At 38.9% G+C, this 21,605-nt stretch overlaps 1 protein-coding gene across 6 annotated transcripts in view; it reads left to right on the top strand.

Annotated features, from left to right (window-relative positions):
• Eml5 (EMAP like 5) overlaps positions 1-21,605 on the top strand; it is a 119,164-nt gene that overhangs the window by 31,959 nt on the left and 65,600 nt on the right. For all 6 annotated transcript variants that reach the window (XM_032908248.1, XM_032908250.1, XM_032908251.1 and 3 more), the window contains exons 8-17: positions 2,115-2,252; positions 6,033-6,289; positions 7,953-8,165; positions 11,503-11,670; positions 12,266-12,372; positions 12,766-12,884; positions 13,921-14,107; positions 16,847-16,952; positions 19,313-19,406; positions 20,446-20,546. In XM_032908248.1, coding sequence (XP_032764139.1) covers positions 2,115-2,252; positions 6,033-6,289; positions 7,953-8,165; positions 11,503-11,670; positions 12,266-12,372; positions 12,766-12,884; positions 13,921-14,107; positions 16,847-16,952; positions 19,313-19,406; positions 20,446-20,546 — 1,490 coding nt within the window. The remainder of the gene's footprint in view (positions 1-2,114; positions 2,253-6,032; positions 6,290-7,952; positions 8,166-11,502; positions 11,671-12,265; positions 12,373-12,765; positions 12,885-13,920; positions 14,108-16,846; positions 16,953-19,312; positions 19,407-20,445; positions 20,547-21,605) is intronic.

The raw sequence follows: 21,605 nt of genomic DNA, 5'->3' as shown, positions 1-21,605 counted from the left end.
CATTTCTTAGGTAAACAAAATAAGGTACCATGAAATCTCCAATTCAGACTGTAAGAATTAGTAGTTTCCAACTGAGAGTGTATTTGTGACCGTACACCTTCAGTGGATTATGAATGCCTCTGACCTGCCTTCGTGCTCAGGCATTCGTACACATACACACAAACAAATACATATAACATTTGTACTAAAATCTGCCTCTGATGTGAGTAAGCTGCAGGAAGTGTGTAAACAAATGAGTATGTCTGCGGTGTGCCTATAAAACTCTGTTTATAGACATGGAATCTGAACTTTGTATATTTTTTAAAATTTTTATTCTTTTATGATTTTCAACAATTAAAATTTGTAAAAGTCATCCTTAGTTCTCACTCCATAAAAACATGCAGCATGGCTTTGTCTCAGAGGATGTGTTTGCTGACACTTGTGGTACAGAACAAGGACTTCAGCAAATGCAGCCATTAGTGTTGCAACACTGAACCTCTGAGGTCAGGAAAGGCAGGCTGCATCAGCACAGAACGGCCAGAGAGAGGCGCCTGGGCAGCAGCCTGAGAGTGTGAAGGAGACTGATGAGAAAAACAGCTCTTATGCCTAGGCAACATGACTCTGTGTGTAGACACAGCCACAGAAAATGCAAATGAATTCATGAAAGTAAAAGGGGATTAATGCAACTGGAGAGATAGCTCAGGGGTTAAGAGTGCTCGCTGTTTTCTCAGTGGACTGAGAATTTAGTTTCCAGCCTCCACATTGGGCAACTCACAACTAACTGTATCTAAAGGTATTTCTTGGCTTCCTTCGATACCCATGAGCTCAAACACATATACAAAAATAGAAGATAAATGTAAAATTAGAGAATACCATGGCTATAAAAGAATATAAAATTAGTATACAAAATTATTTTTCTATAAAACAGTTTCAAGTTTTTAAAAAGATAACACCTATCACCTATAAGATCATTGTAAAAAAAAATCTATTTTTCTTCATTGATCTTTTTCTAACCTCTTGAAACAGATGCTTAGTCACTAAATTAGAGCTTTTGTTTTATAACATATGTAGCTACATATTTCTGCTATGTCCCTGAGTTTCATCACTGTATTAACATGGTGACAGTTTATTATTTTAATATTTATTTCTATGTGTGTGTGCATGTGGATGCTATATGTGCACTGAATGTCCATTGGTTGTGAGAAGAGGGTATTGGATCCCTTGGAGTTGAAGTTACAGCTGGTTTCAAGCTGCCTGTGTGTGTGCTGGGACCTTAACTCAACTCCTCTGAAAGACCTAGACTGTCTTCTAACTGCTGAGACATCTTTCTAGCTCTCAAGTCCACAAGTTTTGATGTAAAGTTTTATTATAACTTATTTGAATGCGTTAGATCTTCATTATTTTTTCCTGCATTTAAGTTACTTGAAATCATAATCCTTGTTTTTCAAATGATAGGTCTTTTCAAGTTATCTTACTTAATATTATAGTCTGGAATAGCTTCTGAATTTGAACATTTAAGTACTCTATTCGAAAGCCTATATATATACTTTTTTTGAGGTAAGTTCTTACTATGTAACTCTGGCTGACCTGGAACTTGCCTATAGTTCAGGCTGGCCACCAACTCAGAGGTCTGCCTGCCTCTCCAATGCTAGGATTAAAGACATATAATATCATGGCCAGTCTTACATATATAATTTAAGGAAATAGCTATTTTTATGGGGTAGAGGTTACTAACCTATTTCAGATTAACAATTGAGTCATAGTGATGTCAGTATGTTTTTATATTTAAAAACAATTGTTCCTGCCTTTGTGAGAGTGGGAGTGTGGGCTCATGAATGCCGTGACATGTATGGAAGTCAGGACCACTTTAAGAGGCTGGTTCTCTCCTTCCATTATGGGTTTTGGGGATTGATCTGCAAACACTTTTACCTTTGGAACCATTTTTCCATTCCTGCTGTATTATTTTAAAAACAAAAATAAATTATGATACTGTTTCATTTTAATCATAATAATATTGCTGTTTTCATAGAGGCAAATGTCTTCCTTTAAACCAGATTATTTTAACTGAAATATTCTTATAGAGATTATTTTTACAGCATAAGTTAATTATTTTCATTTTTAATTAAATTGTACAGGATTTGGAGCCTTGTAGATCACGCTCTAATAGCGAGATGTAATATGGACGAGCCAATCCGATGTGCCGCTGTCAATGCCGACGGAGTCCACCTCGCCCTTGGAATGAAGGATGGCTCACTCACTGTCCTTAGAGTGAGGTATGCGGTTAGAGTGGATGCAGAAACACTGAGTTCTTGTTTTGTTAGCATATTGCTCTTAACCACCTATCCTCTCTTTCCTTCTTCTTTTATATGTGCTCCAAAGTTTAGTTTCATTAAATGAATATACTTATAAAAATAGTTTTGTTGGACAGTTAAACTCAAGAACTTTTATCTTGGGGCATTAAGAATGCTTGGCAAGCAGGCTGGAGAGCTGGCTCAGTGATCAGGAGAGCTACTGTTCTTGCAGAGGAACTGGGTTTGGCTCCCAGAACTCACATTTGACTTGTTTACACACACACACACACACACACACACACACACACACACACACACACACACACACACACAGACACACACACACGTATACATAAAAAAGAAACCTTTTATTTAAAAAGAGAGTGCTTAGTACAGTGCTGGCTGGGCTGAGTGACCGTCTGGGACCCTGACTCCTGTGCACAGAATCGTTTTCAGTCCTGGTCCTTTGCTCTTAAGCAGCCTCAGGGCTCGGAGAAGTGGCTGAGCAGGTGTTTGTTTCCTTGTTTGTCTCTTTATGCTTTGACCTTTCATTTGTGTAGTTAATAAATGCTTAAGGAATTTATTAAAAGGTTGGGTACAGTGGCACATGCCTTTAATCCCAGCAGTCAGGAAACAGAGGCAGTCAAATTGCTAGGTTTGAAGCCGGTCTGGCTTGCCTAGTGAGTTCCAGGCCAGCCAAGGCCACAGAGGGAGGCCTTGTCTTAAACAGTCTGTTAAAGCTGTTGCCAGTTGATGTTGAATTGTAGGTAGACACATTCAGTTCTACCCTGTGCAGCCATTGAAAGCAGTACTTAGAGCCACAGCTCACACAGCATGCTGATGAAACCTGTCTTCTCCAGCTCAGGACTCCTCTACCCAGGAGCCCAGGGCAGACATGGTTTATTCACTTTTACTTTGTCTCGCTTGTTTAAGAGTCACTTCCACAGAAGCCGTCAAGTTAGTTTTCTTCCTTCCAGTCCACCGTTAGACTCCTGTGTGGGCTTTTTCATCTCCTCACTCCTGGAATAGAGTGGAGCAGCCCTCCTTACCATCCCCGACTGCTGTGATTGAAATCCATGACGTTTCATTAAGTAAATCTGTACTCTGACAAGTTCATACACATGTATAATGCATTCTGGTCACTCTCGTTAGCGTCCTCCATCAAGCCTTCTTCATCTCTGTACGTCCCTTTCCCACACTCAGCAGTTAGCTTCCTTTTCTGACCGGTGAGAGTAGCTCGGGCCTTCTATGTGATGATGTTTGGAACCCTGCTAGAGTGCAGTGGGGCGATTAGTGGTTACATAACTGACGTTAGCTCCCTCTCTCCCAGCACACATGTCACTAGCAGTGCTCAGCAGTGTGGCAGGGCCCTTTGTGCCCCTCCTTCATCTGTGAGTGATTGTGTGAGACCACTGATGATGCCTTTCTCCTCCAGCACCCTGCACAGTGCCCCTGGCACGGTGGAAGCTACAGCAGGGAAGAAGTTTCCAGATCACTTCCAGCTTTATCCTAGAGACTTCCTTGTCAGACTCATTTGTCTGCATTCATCCTCTTTCCAACAAAGGCTTTCTGCTCCTTAGGCTGAAGTTGGTAATCCTTGACATGGTGCGCAGTGTCCAGCTCTCTGATCTGGTTTTCTATACTCTATACAAAATTTCTTCATAATTGGACTTGATGGTACAGACTTATAATCCTAATTATTAGGGAGACTGAAGCAGGAGGATTATGAATTGAAAGTTTCCCTGGGCTTGAGTGAGTTCAAGGCCATCCTACCTAACTTAGTGACTATAATTAATTACTTATTAGGGCCACAGTTAAATAGTAGGGTGCTTGCCCAGCATGTACAAGGCTCTGGGTTTGACTCCCAGTGTAAAAAATAACAGTAGGGTTTTACAGTGGGATGGGTTGTAATTTTTCTTTTAAAACTGTTTTTATATACTTTCATTTTTGATTTTAATAAGTGTAGATGTCCAGTGCTATTAAATATATCTACATTATTGTATCACTACTCTTGTTTCTAAAGCTGTTGTTCTTTCTGTGTGGAGTCAGCTTGACATAACTACAGCCATCTTACTACAGTGCTGACATATTGATCCAGTTTAACCTGAATTGGCATTACCTGCATAGTTCCCAGAATTTCACAAATAGATTAAGCCTATGGAGTTATTTAGAGGTTTCAACCAGACCTTGGCACTGACTCCTTGACATTGGCAAGATGAACTTGCTTGCATGATGCCATCCCCCCCTTTCCCGCCCAGGTTGTGAGGATGGGCTTAAGCTTGTTTGTGGAATACTTCAGTCAGTAGTTCCCAAAATTGAACTCTGCAAGCCTGGACTCTGTCTGCCCCTCTCTCTGCCTTCACTGTTTCTTACTATTTCTGCTCCTCCCACTGGTTGCTGTACGCACATTATGTTGTCCCCCATTCTTCAGACAGACCACCACTACATGCTTCCATACTTGTATGTACTGTGTCATATTATGGCTCTCCTCTATCAGACTCAGCCGGTGTCTCATGCCTTATGCTCATAGATATACCCTGCTATGGCTTTGTCCTGCTTTCAGTCCAGCCTTAGCCCACATCTCATTCTTTCTTGCACTTTCGTATACTCCTTTTGGGCAGTTAGCATATATTATCACAGTTGTTTTATGTCTGTCATGCAAGGTCAATTTAAGTTTGATAACTTAGTACTAAAGCCCCATAAGTGTTCACTGCCTTTTAAAGAATTTAACATTTTCTCTAACCTCCGTTTAGCAAATTAAAAAGCCGGGAAACATGCTCCTGCTTCTGAGATTGCTAAACTGGAGTATTCCAAGTGGTAGACGCAGAGTTCACATGGAGAGACAGCTGCTGTGAGAAGTGGTCATCTCTCCATCCTCTTGCCCATCTCACCTGCATCTCTGTCCTTCCTGTTCTTCTAGTTGTAAAAGTTTGAAAACTCAATTGGGTTAAACTGAAGTGTTCATCTGTTTTTATGCCTGTTACCAATACCCATGCTATTTTGGAAGTTAATTTTAAGGCATCCTAGAAAAAATGGCTGAACTCTGCTCTGTTTTTTGTTTTTTTTTTTTAAATAAGTTGAGCATGGGGGTGAGTGCCAGTTATTCAGTTGCTTGGGAGACAGAAGCAGAAGGATCGGAAGTTTGGGGCCAGCCTGGGCTACAAAAGGAGATTGCCAAGAAAGGGGACATTTGAAATAAAATGACCAGTGTGGGAAAATGAATTAAAACAACCTAGGTGGTTATATAAGGTAGATATTGACAGTTATTGCCAGAGTGCTGCATTCTTTCTTACTTTGCTAATTTCCCAAATATCACTTTGCACATTTGCTCATTATGAAATGTGTTTGAAAATTATGCTGTTTAAGAATATTTCACAAATTCAGTATTTACAAAGAACTTTTATCACTAAAAAATATGGCTAAATCTTTTATTATTTGAATACAGAAATTTAGTAGGGAGTTATAGGGAACTTTAAATGAGGTTATTTATGCACTGAAATTTAGCATTTTTCTCTTGTACTTTTTTTTTCAGTGCTGAGGTTCAAATTCAGGACTTTATGCTGGCAGATGCTGTCACCACGTACTGCATCATCCTTTTTTTTTTTCTATTTATTTCTCGTCAGCAGAATAACTACTCCTAAGTAGATACCACTTACCGTACATGTATGTCAGTTTGTGCATACTTGATGGAACCTCTGCGCTTGGAGAAATTTTAAAATTCTGTTGTGACTTTTGCTCAGACAGTCTTCCCTCTTTTTACAGAGATATGACTGAAGTTGTACATATTAAAGACAGGAAAGAAGCAATCCATGAGCTGAAATATTCTCCAGATGGCACTTACCTTGCGGTTGGCTGCAATGACAGCTCAGTTGACATCTATGGAGTTGCTCAGCGTTACAAAAAAGTGGGTGAATGCGTCGGTTCCCTTAGCTTCATCACTCATTTGGATTGGTCTTCAGACAGTAAATACTTACAGACAAATGACGGCAGTGGGAAACGACTTCTCTACAAGATGCCAGGTAAACTTCCCTTGCACGTTGCATATAGATCATAGACTTATAATAGCAGTAGTATTTCAACTCTCAATAACAGTAAATTGTAAAGTATTTGATTATAGGTAGAGTAATCTGAGCTATTTCAGGCACCATGGTCTTTTCCATAAGACAGATATCTTTAGAGTTTTTCCCCACCAGAGTATTGAATTGTAATTGACATCAAAATTCAATGTTTAAAATATATAATGTGAGTTTTTTGAAATTTGAGATAAGGTCTCATGTTCTCTGGCTAAACTAGAACTAGCTATGTAGACCATGCTGGTCTCAAATTTAGTGCTGGGATTAAAGGCAAATGCCACATACCCAGCCTTTAATGTACATATATTGGACATTATAAAATAATTACCACAATCACACTGATTGGTATGCTTGTCACCTAATACAGTTATTTTAATTTTCATGTGAAGTAGAACATTCAAGATCTTTCTTAGCAATTTTAAACACACAGTTTAAAACTGAGGAATAGCAGTTACTGTGCTGTACTTTCAGAAAGGACACTTAGAACTCATCCTACACAACTGGAACTTAGCGCCCCCTGGACAACATTTTCCCATCACTGTGCCCCTCCCAGCTCTTAGAAACCAGCAGTCCAAACCCTTCTTAGTTAAAACTCCACACCTCTAAAAATGACCTTCCATACCTCTATCTAATGTGGTGCTTTGTAAATTAATCTCTCATTAAGAACTTATTTACCGAGACTACTTGCATAAGACAGTCCATGATTGTCCCCCAAGCTTTTCATTGGTGACTTACAGTGAAGATTTACTGAGTCCTAAAGTCCTGCTACCTAGCAGAGTGTATCACCGTCCACTGATCATTCCATTTTAGTCCTTTTTTAGTGTTTCCCTCCAACAATATATCTTAGGTTTCCTTTTTAATCTCTGAGTTGCCCCTTTGTTAGAGCATTTGTCCGTCCGTCTGTCCTGTCCATCCTTCCTTCCTTCCTTCCTTCCTTCCTTCCTTCCTTCCTTCCCTTTCCTTTTTCCTTTTCCATTCCACCCCTTTCTGTCTTCCCTTCCTTCTCTTCAACACCTCTTTCTCTCTCAAGCCTTCCCTCCTTCCACCCTCCTTCCCTCCCTTTTTCCTTCCTTCTTTGGGTGTTTATCGAACACATTAAAGAGAAGACCAAAGCCCATGCTGTCAACAGACACCTTAGATTCCTTCTCTGCTTCCACTTTCTTCTCCTCTGATGGAGCTGCAGCTGTACAGGGAGCAGTCCTCTCAGTGTTGTCCTGAGGATGAGGGCCTCATAGATGTAGGAGAGCACAGGCTAGGAGTTGCCAGAAGGGAAGGCCTCATTCACCCCAATGCAGTCTTAGCTTCCTCAGAGCTAAGCCCCTAATCACCTCTGAAGAAAGACATTTTTTGCTCACTCAGGTGTCACTAATCTATATCATGAATTCAGTGAGTTTCAGTTCTGTTTTCCATAGGAATGAGCCTGCTGAATTGGTAATTATGTTCAGACTTCCTAATGTTAGTAGTATTTAATTTTGTTTTCTCTCCTAATCCACACTTACCTGTCTGTTCATGTGTTCTTCTCTAACTTAGGTATAAGGTATAAAATGGACATTTGAGTGAAAAGAGTCAAGCAAAGTAATTAGTTAACTGAAGACTCTTTTACTTTTAGGAGGAAAGGAAGTGACAAGCAAAGAAGAAGTAAAAGGCATGCACTGGGCTTCATGGACGTGTGTTGCAGGCCTTGAAGTCAATGGAATTTGGCCCAAGTATTCAGATATCAATGATATAAACTCAGTAGATGGAAACTATGTTGGCCAGGTTTTAGTTACAGCTGATGACTATGGAGTTGTAAAATTATTCCGATATCCATGTTTAAGAAAAGGTATCTTTTTTCTAATATTTTATTAACCCTGTCATAAAAGATGTTAGTTATGCTTTTATATAGTCTAAATAAATTATGAGCTATTATTTTAGAGTATATACTAATTGATGAAGGATTTTATTTTGTCAATTCAAAAATTATTGCCCTGTTACATTTATTTTTCTAGTTATGAAATTTTTTGCCAAAGATTATTCTTGAATTTATTCTGAGTCTGTGAGTAAAGGCTGGCTGTGCTTCTAGCTAGTGAAGCCTGCTTCTAGTCTTCTACCACAGGACACGTGAGTCACCAGGCATCGTACATGCTATTCCTTGAAGACTCATCTGTATTGTTCCACATATAGTTTGGGTCGTTTTTCATTGCCATGAACTAATTACACTGTAAGTGTCCGTTATAGTTTATGCATTTACTTTTTCATTAGTTGACATTGGAGCCATTCTAATCTTTTGTTAACACATGCAAGTTTCTCCAAGAGGTCTATCATATGAAAGAGAATATGGAGTTGAACATTATAAAAAGATGTCAGTTTGCTTTCTAAGATTTTATTTGTTTATTATATATAAGTACACTGTAGCTGTCTTCAGACACACCAGAAGAGGGCATCAGATCTCTTTACAGATGGTTGTGAGCCACCATGTGGTTGCTGGGAATTGAACTCAGGACCTCTGGAAGAGCAGTCGGTGCTCTTAACCACTGAGCCATCTCTCCAGCCTGTCAGTTTGCTTTCTAGAATAGTTAGAACATGTCATCAATACCCGAGGACTCACAGCCTCTTCGGCACTCGCCTCACCAAACTTTCTTCTAATTTTGGTGAATGTAGATACTGTAAATGGTCATGTTTTGTGGTCTCATTAAAATCTCTCCTAATGAGACTGAGCTTTATTTTCAGATGTTTTCAGGGCAGGTTTATGTATTCCCTGTGTATTCTTCTTTCTATATGGTTGCTTCTTTTGTTGAAATGTTTACATATTTTTTTTTTAAAGATTTATTTTATGTGAGTAGACCAGAAGGGGGCATCAGACCTCATGACAGATGGTTGTGAGCCACCATGTGGTTGCTGGGAATTGAACTCAGGACCTCTGGAAGAGCAGTCAGTGCTCTTAACCGCTGAGCCATCTCTCCAGCCCATGTTTACATATTTCAATAAGTTCAAATTATAATATTTATAATTTGCAGCTATCATCTTTCAATATGCAACCAGTCTTTTTCTTCTCTCCTTTTCCCTTTTATTTTTCTAATAGATGGTTTCATGAATCCCAGGCTAGCCTCAAACTTAGTATAGTTGAAAAGGCTAGACCTAAGTTCTGGATCTGCCAGTCTTTACCTCCTAAATATAGGGATTACAGGTGTGTGTTACCATGCTTGGCCTCTTTTTTATTTTTTTAATGTCTTTTATCTACTAGTTCTTAATTTCTATACAACCAAATCTTTAAAAAAATGTTTTATTATTGTTATTATTTTTTTTTTACTTAATTACTTTATATTCCACTCACTGCCCCCCTCTCGGTCACCCCTTCCCACAGTCCCTTCCTCATCCTCCCTCTCCTTCTCTTCTGAGGGGTGGGGTCCCCGGGATATCCCCCCAACACACTGGCCTTTCAAGTCTCCACGAGGCTGGGTGCAACCTGATCTCCCACTGAGGCCAGACAAGGCAGCCCAGCTAGAAGAGCATATTCCACATACAGGCAACAGCTGTGGGGTAGCCCTCACTCCAGTTATTTGGGACCCACATGAAGACCAAGCTGTACATCTGCTACTTAGGTTGAACCCATGTATGTTCTTTGACAACGGAATCTTTTTATCTATTTCCGTGTGTGTGTGTGTGTGTGTGTGTGTGTGTGTGTGTGTGTGTGTGTGTGTGCATGTGCCATACATTTTGCTTTATTTTGTGTGTGTGTGTGTGTGTATGCTAATGGGGATCAAAACCAGAGACTGACACATGTTAGTAAACTACATATACCCCAGCCCGTTTGTCTCACAACATTACCCCAGGTAATGTCTCACAAAGTTGCTCAGGCAGGCCTCAAACTTGTGATTTTTCCCACCTTAGCCTTCCTTGGAGCCAGGTGTGAACCAGCACACCTACCACCTAACAGTTTTTTTCTATGTTTTTTACTTTTTTATTTAATAAAAATTAATTACATAATTTCCTCCTCTTTTTTTCTCCCTCCCACACCTCTCATGGCTCCCCTTTCAAATTACACATACATATCTACAATGTATCTGCAAATAAATATATAAATACAAAACGATAACTCGGTGTTGCTTTTTTGTATTTTTTTTCTGGCTGACCTTTTGGGGTTGGCTGAGATTTAGAGTGCTCATCTGTGAGGAAGGCTGATCCCCCCTCCCTCAGTAGTTTGTATATTTGCCTGTACCTCTTCTAGGACTGCGACTATATTCGTCCCCCCTTCCCCCCCATTTACTTTGGCATGCCAACTAGTGCTGTCATTGTTCAGGTCTTATTTTAGCAGCCATTTTGTTGAGACTTCATGGGTGAAACTTCCCTGTCGTATCTAGAATATTCTATCTTGCAGAAGACTTCCAGAGTTCTTACAGTTCTTTTATAACATCCCCAAGCCTTAGGTGTTACAGATGTTATCAGTTGGGACTGGGCTCCCCACATTTTGACCAGTCATGACTTTCTGTAATAATCTTTGATACAAAAAAGATTCTTCGATAAAGATTAGGAGCTACCCTTGTCTGTGGGTGTAAGAATAAGTAATTAGACTAAAGTTAGGAGTCTAGGTGAGGCAACAGTATGTTCTCCTCTGAAATCTGGACCTCAGTGGCCTTTGGTAGTTGCCTAGGTACTAGTCATGATTCCTCTCCTGCTGAGTAAGCCTTGAGTCCGTTATACAGCTGTTGGTTACCACCAAAATATGTGTCATCATTACACCTTGAGGGATTATCATCCTTGATTATCATTGTTGTAGTTCACAGGTGTCACAGCTGGTAGGATGGTTGAGCTTGCGTCCCTTGGCAGCATGTATGCACCTCCTGCTATTATGAAAGCTAGTCATCAGGGAGTTGGCTTTTGGGTCCCATCTAGCTCTCTTCGTACAAGTCCTGTGTCCAAACTGCATATATCTCACAGTTTTTGTAGTTCCTACCAAACCATATGATAAAATAAGCAAAGGAAATATTTGAACCCTTCAGTTCATCCATTTGTTCTTTTAACTAATTTTAAGATCATTTTCTCTTCTGGTCATATTGTGATGTTGTAATAGTTTGGATAAAGTGGTTGTTGTTTAAAGTGGGGAGTGTGTGTGTGTGTGTGTGTGTGTGTGTGTGTGTGTGTGTGCCCTTTATCAATTTAAAGATATATTTTTGTTATAGGGGCCAAGTTCAGAAAATACATTGGCCATTCAGCTCATGTAACTAATGTCAGATGGTCACATGATTACCAGTGGGTTATTTCTATTGGTGGAGCGGATCACTCTGTCTTTCAGTGGAAATTTATTCCTGAGAGAAAATTAAAAGATGCTCTTCACATAGCACCGCAAGGTAAGCATGAACAGCTCCCCATCCATATCTCCACACTAGCAACTTTACCATTGAGGCTTCTCAGCCAGCAGAGCTGTCCCGTTAGAGGAGATGCTATCTTCAAAGTTGAGGTCATGGAGCATGCTATACGACGAATTTGGGTGGGAGTTTAATTTGTCAAATGAGTGAAATAATAGTTCTACCAACATCTTGGAGATATGGGTTCCAAGGTTTTTATGCCCTGTAAGAAATCAAGAAAATGTCCATTCATCTGTTGTATGTAGAATTTTTAGCTGTTTTTCATGCTGATTGTAAGTTATATTCAATTATATCTGCACGGACACTTAAATTTAGTGTAGCAGCCGTTGGGGAGGCAGTGTGGAGATTTAAAGGAGCTGTTGTGTTTCAGTGCGTGGATGGTTAGATAATCTGTAGTGTAGTTTACTGACATCAGTGTCACTTGGATAGGTCATTTCATTTAACTGTTATGGCTTGTTTACATGTCAGGCTGACAGTCCTCTCTTAGTCATTAGTTTTACACTGTTGTATTGAAAGTAAACAATACTTTCAACAATGCCTTTAAACAAATGACACTTTGTTTTTTAAACGTTTACAGAAAGTCTGACTGAGTCCAACAGCGATGAATCAGATTCAGATCTGTCTGATGTTCCAGAACTAGACTCTGAGATTGAGCAAGAGACACAGCTTACTTACCACCGGCAGGTAATGTCCTATCAACCTGTGACTTAGTCTCCCAACGTCCAGTTTCTTCATCTTGATTCCCACTACTTATATCTATTGTGAAGTTTTATGACTTTAATTTGTCCAGTATTGGTAACCCTTTCGTTTCCCCTTTGATCATCATAGCACACGTGCATAAAGTGCTCTTTTATATTAAATTCTTGATGTACTAAGTAAGCCAGTGTTCTGTTTGCCTGTCTACTGTTTGTTACAGGAGACTGCCACATTCCCCTTTAATGTTTCCCTATGACTCATAGAAAGGTCTTGGAGCACTAAATTCCAAGTGTTCTCTTATCAGCATATGAAAGTTATATTGCGTATATGAGCATCTTTATTAATTCTTACCTTAATCGTTTTTCTGCATATATTTTTAAGGTTTACAAAGAAGATCTACCTCAACTCAAAGAACAATGCAAAGAGAAGCAGAAAAGTGCTACTTCTAAACGAAGAGAACGTGCTCCAGGAAATAGTATTCGATTACACTTCATTCATGGGTACAAAATACTGTATTCATTTGTGTGTTTGAATTTGAGTTTGCACTTAATACCCTTGCCTGAGTAGTTAGGATTTGATGTCCATCTCATCGTTACTGGTTTCTGGAGTCCTTGAGCACATGACGTACGGGCCTCACAGTTCAGCTGTGCAGCAGCAACCTCTACTCTCAGTCAGCACACATTTTCTCACCAGACTGGTGATGCCTTCTCAGAATTTGAAAAGAATTTATGAAAAGTGTTTCCAGGACTAGAGAGATGGCTCTGTGGTTAGGAAGGTTTGCTGCTCTTCCATGGGACCTAAGTTCCATTCCTAGAAGCTACATCAGGTGGCCTCCAAAAGCACCTGCACATGTGCGACAGATACACACACAAGTAGGATAACTCTTTTTAAAAAGGATTTCTTTTTTGGTGTTAAAATAGATGGCATTTTTGTTCCACTGTGTTATGTGAGTTGGACTTCTTTGAAGCACAAAGCAAGGTTGTCATTGATGGGGGATTGTTTTCACCATTTGAAGATTTGTGTATTCTAATTGCTGCTTACAGTTACTGTGGAAACCTGTGTTACATAGTCACAGCTCAGCAATGTGCATAGAAAAGTGCTGTTTGAAATCCCCTTGTCTCTTTTCTTCCTCTCCCTGTGCCCTAAGTGTCAGTCCCTTGCCCTATAAATAATATTTACTTCCAGAAATACCCGAATACAAACATATATTCTTTCCTTATCTGATTGTATATAAAAAGAAGTGGCTTTACTCTGTAGAAAACAAATGTGATAGTGTTTTTGCAATTGTTAGAATACCAGAAATTCCTTTTCTAGACCTGATTTTTTTCCTCACTCAATACCTTAGCCTAGATTTAGCTATCTGTAATCTGAGAAGCTCATAATAGTATGTAGATTCTAAGAAGCTGGTATTTTTTAATTATTCAGTTCTTTTAAAACTGAAAACTAAATGATCCCAATGATACATACATCTCTGTGTTAGATATTGATCAGATGAAAGATTAAAATGTGTTGTGCATGATTTGTTTTCTGCATTAGTTACAGAGGTTATGACTGTCGAAGCAATCTTTTCTACACTCAAATTGGTGAAATTGTGTACCATGTAGCAGCAGTGGGTGTCATATATAATAGACAGCAGAACACTCAGCGTTTTTACTTGGGTCATGATGATGATATCCTGTGTCTGGCTATTCATCCTTTGAAAGACTATGTGGCAACAGGCCAGGTAAGTTCCCTTAAAAGGCCATGAAACAATAAGTCAGATAGGAAACCTTTGCAAAACCTTACTTTGAGATTTATTTTTAGTTTTATGTGTATAGATGTCTTGCCTGCATATATTTCTGTGTACCATGTGCATGGTACCATGGAGGCTAGAAAAGGGTATAAGATCCCCTGGTACTAGAATTACAGATGATGTGAGCCACTGAGTGGACCTGGGTCATTTGGCAGAGCAGGAAGTGCTCTTGACTGTTGAGCCATCTCCCCAGCCCCTAAACCTGATTTTTTTAGGTTGAGTCACTAAAGCAATATAAGTAATTACTTGACAGACAGGAAACAGGGAAACACAGAATGACTATGTCTTATTTTTCAGTTGCAGTACCTACCAGGTTTGCAATGGCATAGGTTCTGAAATTTTGTAATGAATACCTCTCTATGTGGGTATTCATAAAGAAGGAGGCAAAATATTGTCTGTAGATTCTTACTGTATTTAAGAACTTTAGTAGCTTCTTAATGTTTGCTTACTTTACTTTTATCCCAAACTTTGAAAATATTTGATACGCAAAGGCAAACGTGACAACAACCATGGAGGGAAATCTTGAAAACCATGAGTCAAAGTAAGTCGATTATCTCCAGTGCTCTGTCGCCGTGATAGAACACTGACCAACGTGTGCCTGTATCCCGACATGAGATGTCCCAGTCCTGCTTCTCTAGTGCTACGTGCTATTATCAGCCAGACGGAATTTGGTGTTTCAATCCAAGAGCCTTTATTTATTGTCTATGTCAAATTCTGTGCCTCTGTTTCCTCATCTTTAAACTAAGGATAAAATTGGTACCTAGGAATTATGATGGTTGTTAAATAAGCCAGAGTTTTTAGGGCTGTGGAATAGAATCTGTAAAGTAAATAACTTCTCCGTGAATGTCAGTCCCTAACATTCATCATCACTTCAGATGAGATGTTTGAAGTGATCAACATGGAACTGAAAATGTTGGTATTGAATGCATAAAAAGAAATCAAAGAGGCTTGGGAGACTTTGTGGATTTAATCATTGAAATGGAAAGAAACTTGTTTCAGACAAAAATGTCAAAAGAAGAACCAGGGTATTTAAAGGGGGACTCTTGAAGGGTTATATTTAAATGACAGGTCACAAAATTAGGAAGAAACAGTGGTGGAAATGAAGGAAACTGGAGTATTAGGCAGGAGTCATGCTGTAAACTGTCAGAGGTAAAACTTAAAGACACTAGTAATGTTAGGTGATGGCTTAATGAGCCACTGGCCGGGTCAGTGCTGTTTCTCTTGTATAAAAGTATACTTGTCCTCTACCATTGTTCTTTCAGGAACTGCTTTATATATAATCATGATATATGTACCTTTATAGTTAATTACATAGAGCAATAATTGACAATTGTAGATTACTTGTGTGTAAGGGAGCATCATAAACCACTTGTTAGTCTCATGTTTGTTGCTATGGCAAAATGTCTGAAGGAAACAAAGAGGACAGATTTACCTTGCTTCTCAGCTTCAGGGGTTTCAGTGGTCATGTGGCCTTGCCTTTGAGCCCATGGTGAGGTGGCACATTAGGGGACACATGGTGGGGGAAACTGCTCAGCCGTGCTGGCTGTGAAGCAGACAAGTAGGAATGGGCGTTTGAGTGACACTGCAGATGACTGAGCCTCCTCCCACGAGGCTCTGTCTTAAAGGTTTGCCATTCCTGATTACAGCCATGGGCTAGAGACCAACTCTAACATATGAGGGCCTCAGATCCAAGCCATAGCGTAATGTTAAAGGGATGGGGTAAGGGGTATGAGAGTGCGTTTGAAGTTTCTTCTAGGAGGGGCAGTGTGTTCAAAAGTGTATTATACACATGTAAAAATGTTATGACCCCACTATTTTAGATAATGTGTATCAATAAAAACTGTATTAATGGTGTGAAAAATGACTAATGCCAGAGTGCTGTTGTCCACTTTGGTCTCATGTCCATGCTTAGTGTTTTGACCCTTTCTGAATTAATCTAGAATAATCTTGATTGCTTCTCTTCATCCAAGACTTTCTGAAGTCACAACTCTATTGTGTATTATCTGTTTCATGACACCTTTCCTTGAAAGCTGTTTTATTCTCATGAGGCCATATGTTCTTATTTGAAATGTCCTGTTCTTCTAAGGAGTTTGCAAAAGTTATCTAAACGTCATAATACTTAAAGCGCTCTTCACAGGAACTCTGCCAACAATAGGGTCTTAGTAATCATCTATTATCTTTTTTAATGAATTATAGAAGGAGAATGAGTCATATATAGTTCTATAATATGTAGAGAGACACTGTGCCTAGCTTTATTATCTGTTTTTGTTTTGCCCTGGGTATTCAACATGGGATTCCGTATGTACTAAACATGTGCTGTGCCCGTAAGCCACAACCTCAACCGTCTTAATTCAACCCTCTTAATTAATAACATCTTCAGACTGTTTTTAGTTAGCAAATTAGTGGGTACTAAATGTATGTGAATAAAATGGTGATGTTTCATTTACATTAGTTTGTATCATTTTCCTTAGTTATCTCTTCACTCTGCTCTCTTCTGTCTCATTAGAATTTGAAGAAATGTTAATAAAAAATACAGTGCTTATTACCTGCTTTTTGTTTTTAACTTGATAAGTTTCTGTGACAAGTAAAGATTATATAAGCATTTTGTTTCCTTTTAACAGATATAAAAATAATTGTTTACAATGCCTTTTATAATTATATCTTTATCAGGTTGGTAGAGATCCCTCAATTCACGTCTGGGACACAGAAACCATTAAACCATTGTCTATATTAAAGGGCTACCACCAATATGGCATCTGTGCTGTGGATTTCTCAGGTGAGGCTCTCTGTCTCAGTAAGAATGTTCAAACTTCAGAGGGAACATAACTTGTGAATCCGTGCTAGCTAAGCTTGCCATTTGGCTTCGCAGAGTTTGTCAAGTGTGCATACTGTTGTGAGCAAGCTAATGGTGGAACTTGGTCTTCTGGCTTGTTTATAATTACAGTGTAATGACTATAGCCATGAAGTCTTTTAAAAATGTCCATGATAATGTAGCATAAAAATGGTTTTCTGCAAAACACCTAAAACCATCACAGGTGCTCCTGTAATATGTCCCTTCCCTTTGCATAAACTTTGATACTGATCTTCTATAGCTTCAAAGTAAACTTTTAAGATGTTTAGGGTTACTAAGAGTGCTTTTTAGATGTCCTTATTAAGTAGCAGTTTTAGTAGATCTTACAATTTCAGTTCATGCTGTCAGTGCAGCAACTGCAGATATGCCTGCAGTAAAAGCTGCTGTGTGCATTGGGAGACAATGTCATTATTGAAGATATGTATGCCATGAATTGGTGTTTTTGCTGCCCTAGCCAAAGTCAGTTATTCATAAATGAGATTTGGGGGAAGCATATACACACACACATAGTCAAGAGTACTAATAGTCAAGAATCAAAAAAATGTAAAGCAGACTGCAAGGGTCAACAATAAAACCATCAGTGGTAGCACTGAGCAACTGATTAAGGGTTGCAAAAGTGAGGCAGAGTGGAAAAGGTTCTTCTCACACTGTGACCCTTATAACCTGTAGACACATGCGTGTCTGTCACTGTTACAGTAGTCATTGGCTTCAATATTTAATATAGCCATTACTTGCTGTTTGCTAACAATGACAACTGAAACTTGGTCTACACTAAAAGCAGTCATGTTAATGATAGCATGTTGTAATGTAGATGCATTTTCTTTGATGAACTTTAGTCACTGAATTTTTATGTCACAGTAAAGTTCTTACAGTGAATTTAGTTGAAATAGATGCATTTCCCCTTCCTTTCCTGATTATTCTCATTTAATTAATGAAGATTTTGGATTTGTTTTAATTGACTTATTTTATGTTGATGGGGTATAGGGTGATTTATGTGTGTGGTGCCAGTAGTGGATGCCAAGGCTTTACATACACCAAAGAAGTGCTCTACCATTGGGCTGTCCTTGAGGCCCTAGTATGATGTTCTTACACAAACATGTATTAAGTAATATTCACCACACAGGATATGTACAATAGCCATCATTTTATACATTTACCATTCCATCCTTCCTTCCTCCCAATGTCCTGAATACATAAAGTAACTTAAGTGTGACAGTGATTCAAAAACCCATTGGAATTCCTAACTTGGAAGATGGCTCTGTGGATAAAAATCACTTGCTTCTTGAGTCTGACAACCTGAGTTCAATCCTTGGTGCGCATATAAAGGTAGATGGAGAGAACCACCTTCATAGAGTGTCTTCTAACTTACACACACACACACACACACACACACACACACACACACACACACACACACACACTAAAACTTTAAAAAAAAACCAATATCCTCATTTTCTTCTAAATTCTCTTTTCATGGATGGATACATATTGTCTAACATTTATCATTACTTTTTAAAGTTTTTAATATAGTGCTCTAGCATATTAGTCTACTTTCTGTTGCTATAAAATCACACCTGAGGTGGGTACTAATAAAAACAGAGACCTAGTTAACTCACAGTTATGGAAATTAAAAGTTCAAGTCAGGTGGCTCCATTGGTTCTGCTTGTGGCGAGATTCTCCTTGGTTGAATCTCATTGTGACAGATAGCATCATGGCGGGAGTTAAGTATAAAAGGAAGATATAACACTGTGAGACAGGAAGCCAGAGAGGTTTAGGGGTCTAACTTGTTTTTATTATAGCAGCCATTACAATAGAGCTAACTCTTCCTGAAAGAGCATTATAACTTTCTTTTTATGTATTTATTTACATCCCAAATGCTACTCCCCTCCCCTTCTCCTCTGAGAAGGTGGAGGCCCCCTGGATCTCCCCCACCCTGGCACATCAAGTCTCTGCAGGATTAGGTGCAGCCTTTCCCACTGCATCCAGACAAGTCAGCCCTCTTGGGCAGTGGATTCCACAGACAGGCTAGAGCTTTAGGAACAGCCCCACACCCTCCAGCATTATACCTTTCTTAGAGCAGAGCACCCAACATTGAATCTCCATACCAGGTCCATCTCTTAACTAATCTACCAGTTTACATCACCTGGGGGCCAAGCATCCAGCATGCTACAAGAGCCTTGGGGTGGAGGTCCTATTCAAATGAGAGCGTGTGGCTCTAGAAAACACTTTAGATGGGTTTGACTGAATGAAATTAAATTGGAATCTCATCTTTTTGGTTGTCACAGCTGATGGGAAACGCCTGGCTTCAGTTGGAATAGATGATAGCCACACCATTGTATTGTGGGATTGGAAGAAAGGGGAGAAACTTTCAGTGGCAAGGTAGGGAGAATACTTCCCATGTTGGCAAAACACTAATGTTACCATGTACTTTGCCGTTTTGAAGTCAAGCTAGTATGTGAGGTTTTTCTTTTTTAAGTAATTACAGCTTTTATTACAATTAAATAAATATAATCAAACCAAAATAATAAATTATTTTATTATTTCTTTGTAAGTTTAACCCTTGTGAACCTATTTTTTTAATTTGCCTATAATAGGAAATTAGAAATTACTATTTCTATTTGCCATTCTCAAACAATGACTTCCATTAAAAGCTGTTATATACCAACTGGGAAGCATGGCCAAATGCTCACACATGTAATTGAAAAAAGACATACATATGCATGTGTATGTATAAATGTATGTTTTTCTAATATTTTCTTTATTTCTATGTTTTCTAAAATGAGCATTTATTTTATAATAAAATATTAACAGTGCTTGAAGGGGAAAGTAGTTAATGGTGCCAGAGACTACATTTTAAGTTTGTTATTCCTCAGATTGAGATGCTAAAGTACTTAAAAATATGAATGCTTTGTATGGAGTGTATAGTTGATGTCCAAAGACACCGAGTGTAACTATAGCTTGATCACTAGACCTATGACACGGTAGAAGGAGAAAAGTGATCCCTGCAGGCTGTTCCCCGTGTCTGACACTCAATGAATACTTCTCCTCTGAAATAAATAAATGTAATAAAAGGAATATTGTATGATATGTTAAATTGTTATTAATTCCTACTTCAAAATTTTTAAACCCTTTCTTGTCACATAGCATTCCACACATAGCATTCCCTGTTCAATATCCAGCAGGGCTCATGGGTACTATCTAAATGAAGTTCTGTGTTCACGGTTTCTACTGTCTGGAGAATCTGCTGAGCAGAGTTAACATATTTAAATAGCGACAAAAGTACAAATAAATGATTTCACAGCCTGAATGTCAGATACCAGCAGGAAACAATTATCCAGTAGGTAGAAGACTACAGATAGGATGTGGGTTGTTCTGGGATGGGTTATCCACAGAGCTAAAACATTTTGGTTTGTTTCAGAGGCAGTAAAGATAAGATTTTTGTTGTGAAAATGAACCCCTATGTGCCTGATAAACTAATTACAGCTGGGATTAAACACATGAAATTTTGGCGTAGAGCAGGTAAGGAGATGTTTCTTTTTACTTCTTTGAAATTCTAGAAAGCATTACCTTTAAAATAATTTAGCTAAGTACAGTGTGGTATACTGGACTGGATCTTGGGATAGACAAGGAGAATTTTTAGAAAAACTGAAATCTGAACGTGACCTGAGGTTCAATTAAGGACACTGTGTAAATGATGGAGATTTCTTAGTCTTGATAAAGGGATAATGGCAACTGGATAGAGGACTGTGCAGAAACACTAAATCTTCCTGTAAACATAAGATTATCCAAGATAAGCTTTTGGATGGGAGGGGATCATAGGTCTTAATCATGAGAAGTTAAACATCAGAAAAGAACAAACTTTGTGATGGCATTCCCCTAGTTCACATGAGTATTGAGTTGTGAATTATGTGGGACATGAACTTATGTTTCAGATTTGTATTGAATGCTGTGCCAGACTCAGGAGCTTACAGTGTTTATAGTTACAAAGTACAATTCAACTGTGGTTTCATTCCTAATAAATGTAAACAAGCATTTCATTTGACTGTATCAGTCATTTGGAATTGAAATGCCTACTAAGTAACATTTAGAACACACACACCCCACCACCACTGTATATTTGTTTGAAATAAGAGATTTAAAGAAAGTAAATACTAGGCTGCAGGAGATAGGGCTCAGTGATTGAGAGCCCCTGGCCTTCCAAGGACCCAGGTTTATTACTAGGCACCCACATGGCCACTCGCTGGTAGGGGATCCAGTGCCCTCTACTGGACCTTGTGGGCATTGCATGCATGAGGTGCATACAGGGGTTTTTTTGTTTGTTTGGGTTTTCTTGTTTGTTTGTTTGTTTTGTTTGTGTGTGTGTGTGTGTGTGTGTGTGTGTGTGTGTGTGCAGGTAAAAAACAAAACAGAAACTTGCAACAGACGCCCTTCAACTAAAAAGAAAAGGAGGAAGAGGAGGAGAAGGAAGAAGAGTAAGAGAAGGAAGAGGATGAAGAAAGAGAAAAGTAAGAAGGAGAAAGAGAAGAAGAAAAAGAACATGAGATGTATATACCTTGAAAATATGTGCAGTTGAGCTGG

The sequence above is a fragment of the Rattus rattus genome, chromosome 7, assembly GCF_011064425.1.
Source record: "Rattus rattus isolate New Zealand chromosome 7, Rrattus_CSIRO_v1, whole genome shotgun sequence".
NCBI lineage: Eukaryota > Metazoa > Chordata > Mammalia > Rodentia > Muridae > Rattus > Rattus rattus.
Note: the sequence above shows the minus strand (reverse complement) of the source record. Positions and strands in the feature narration are given on the sequence as shown.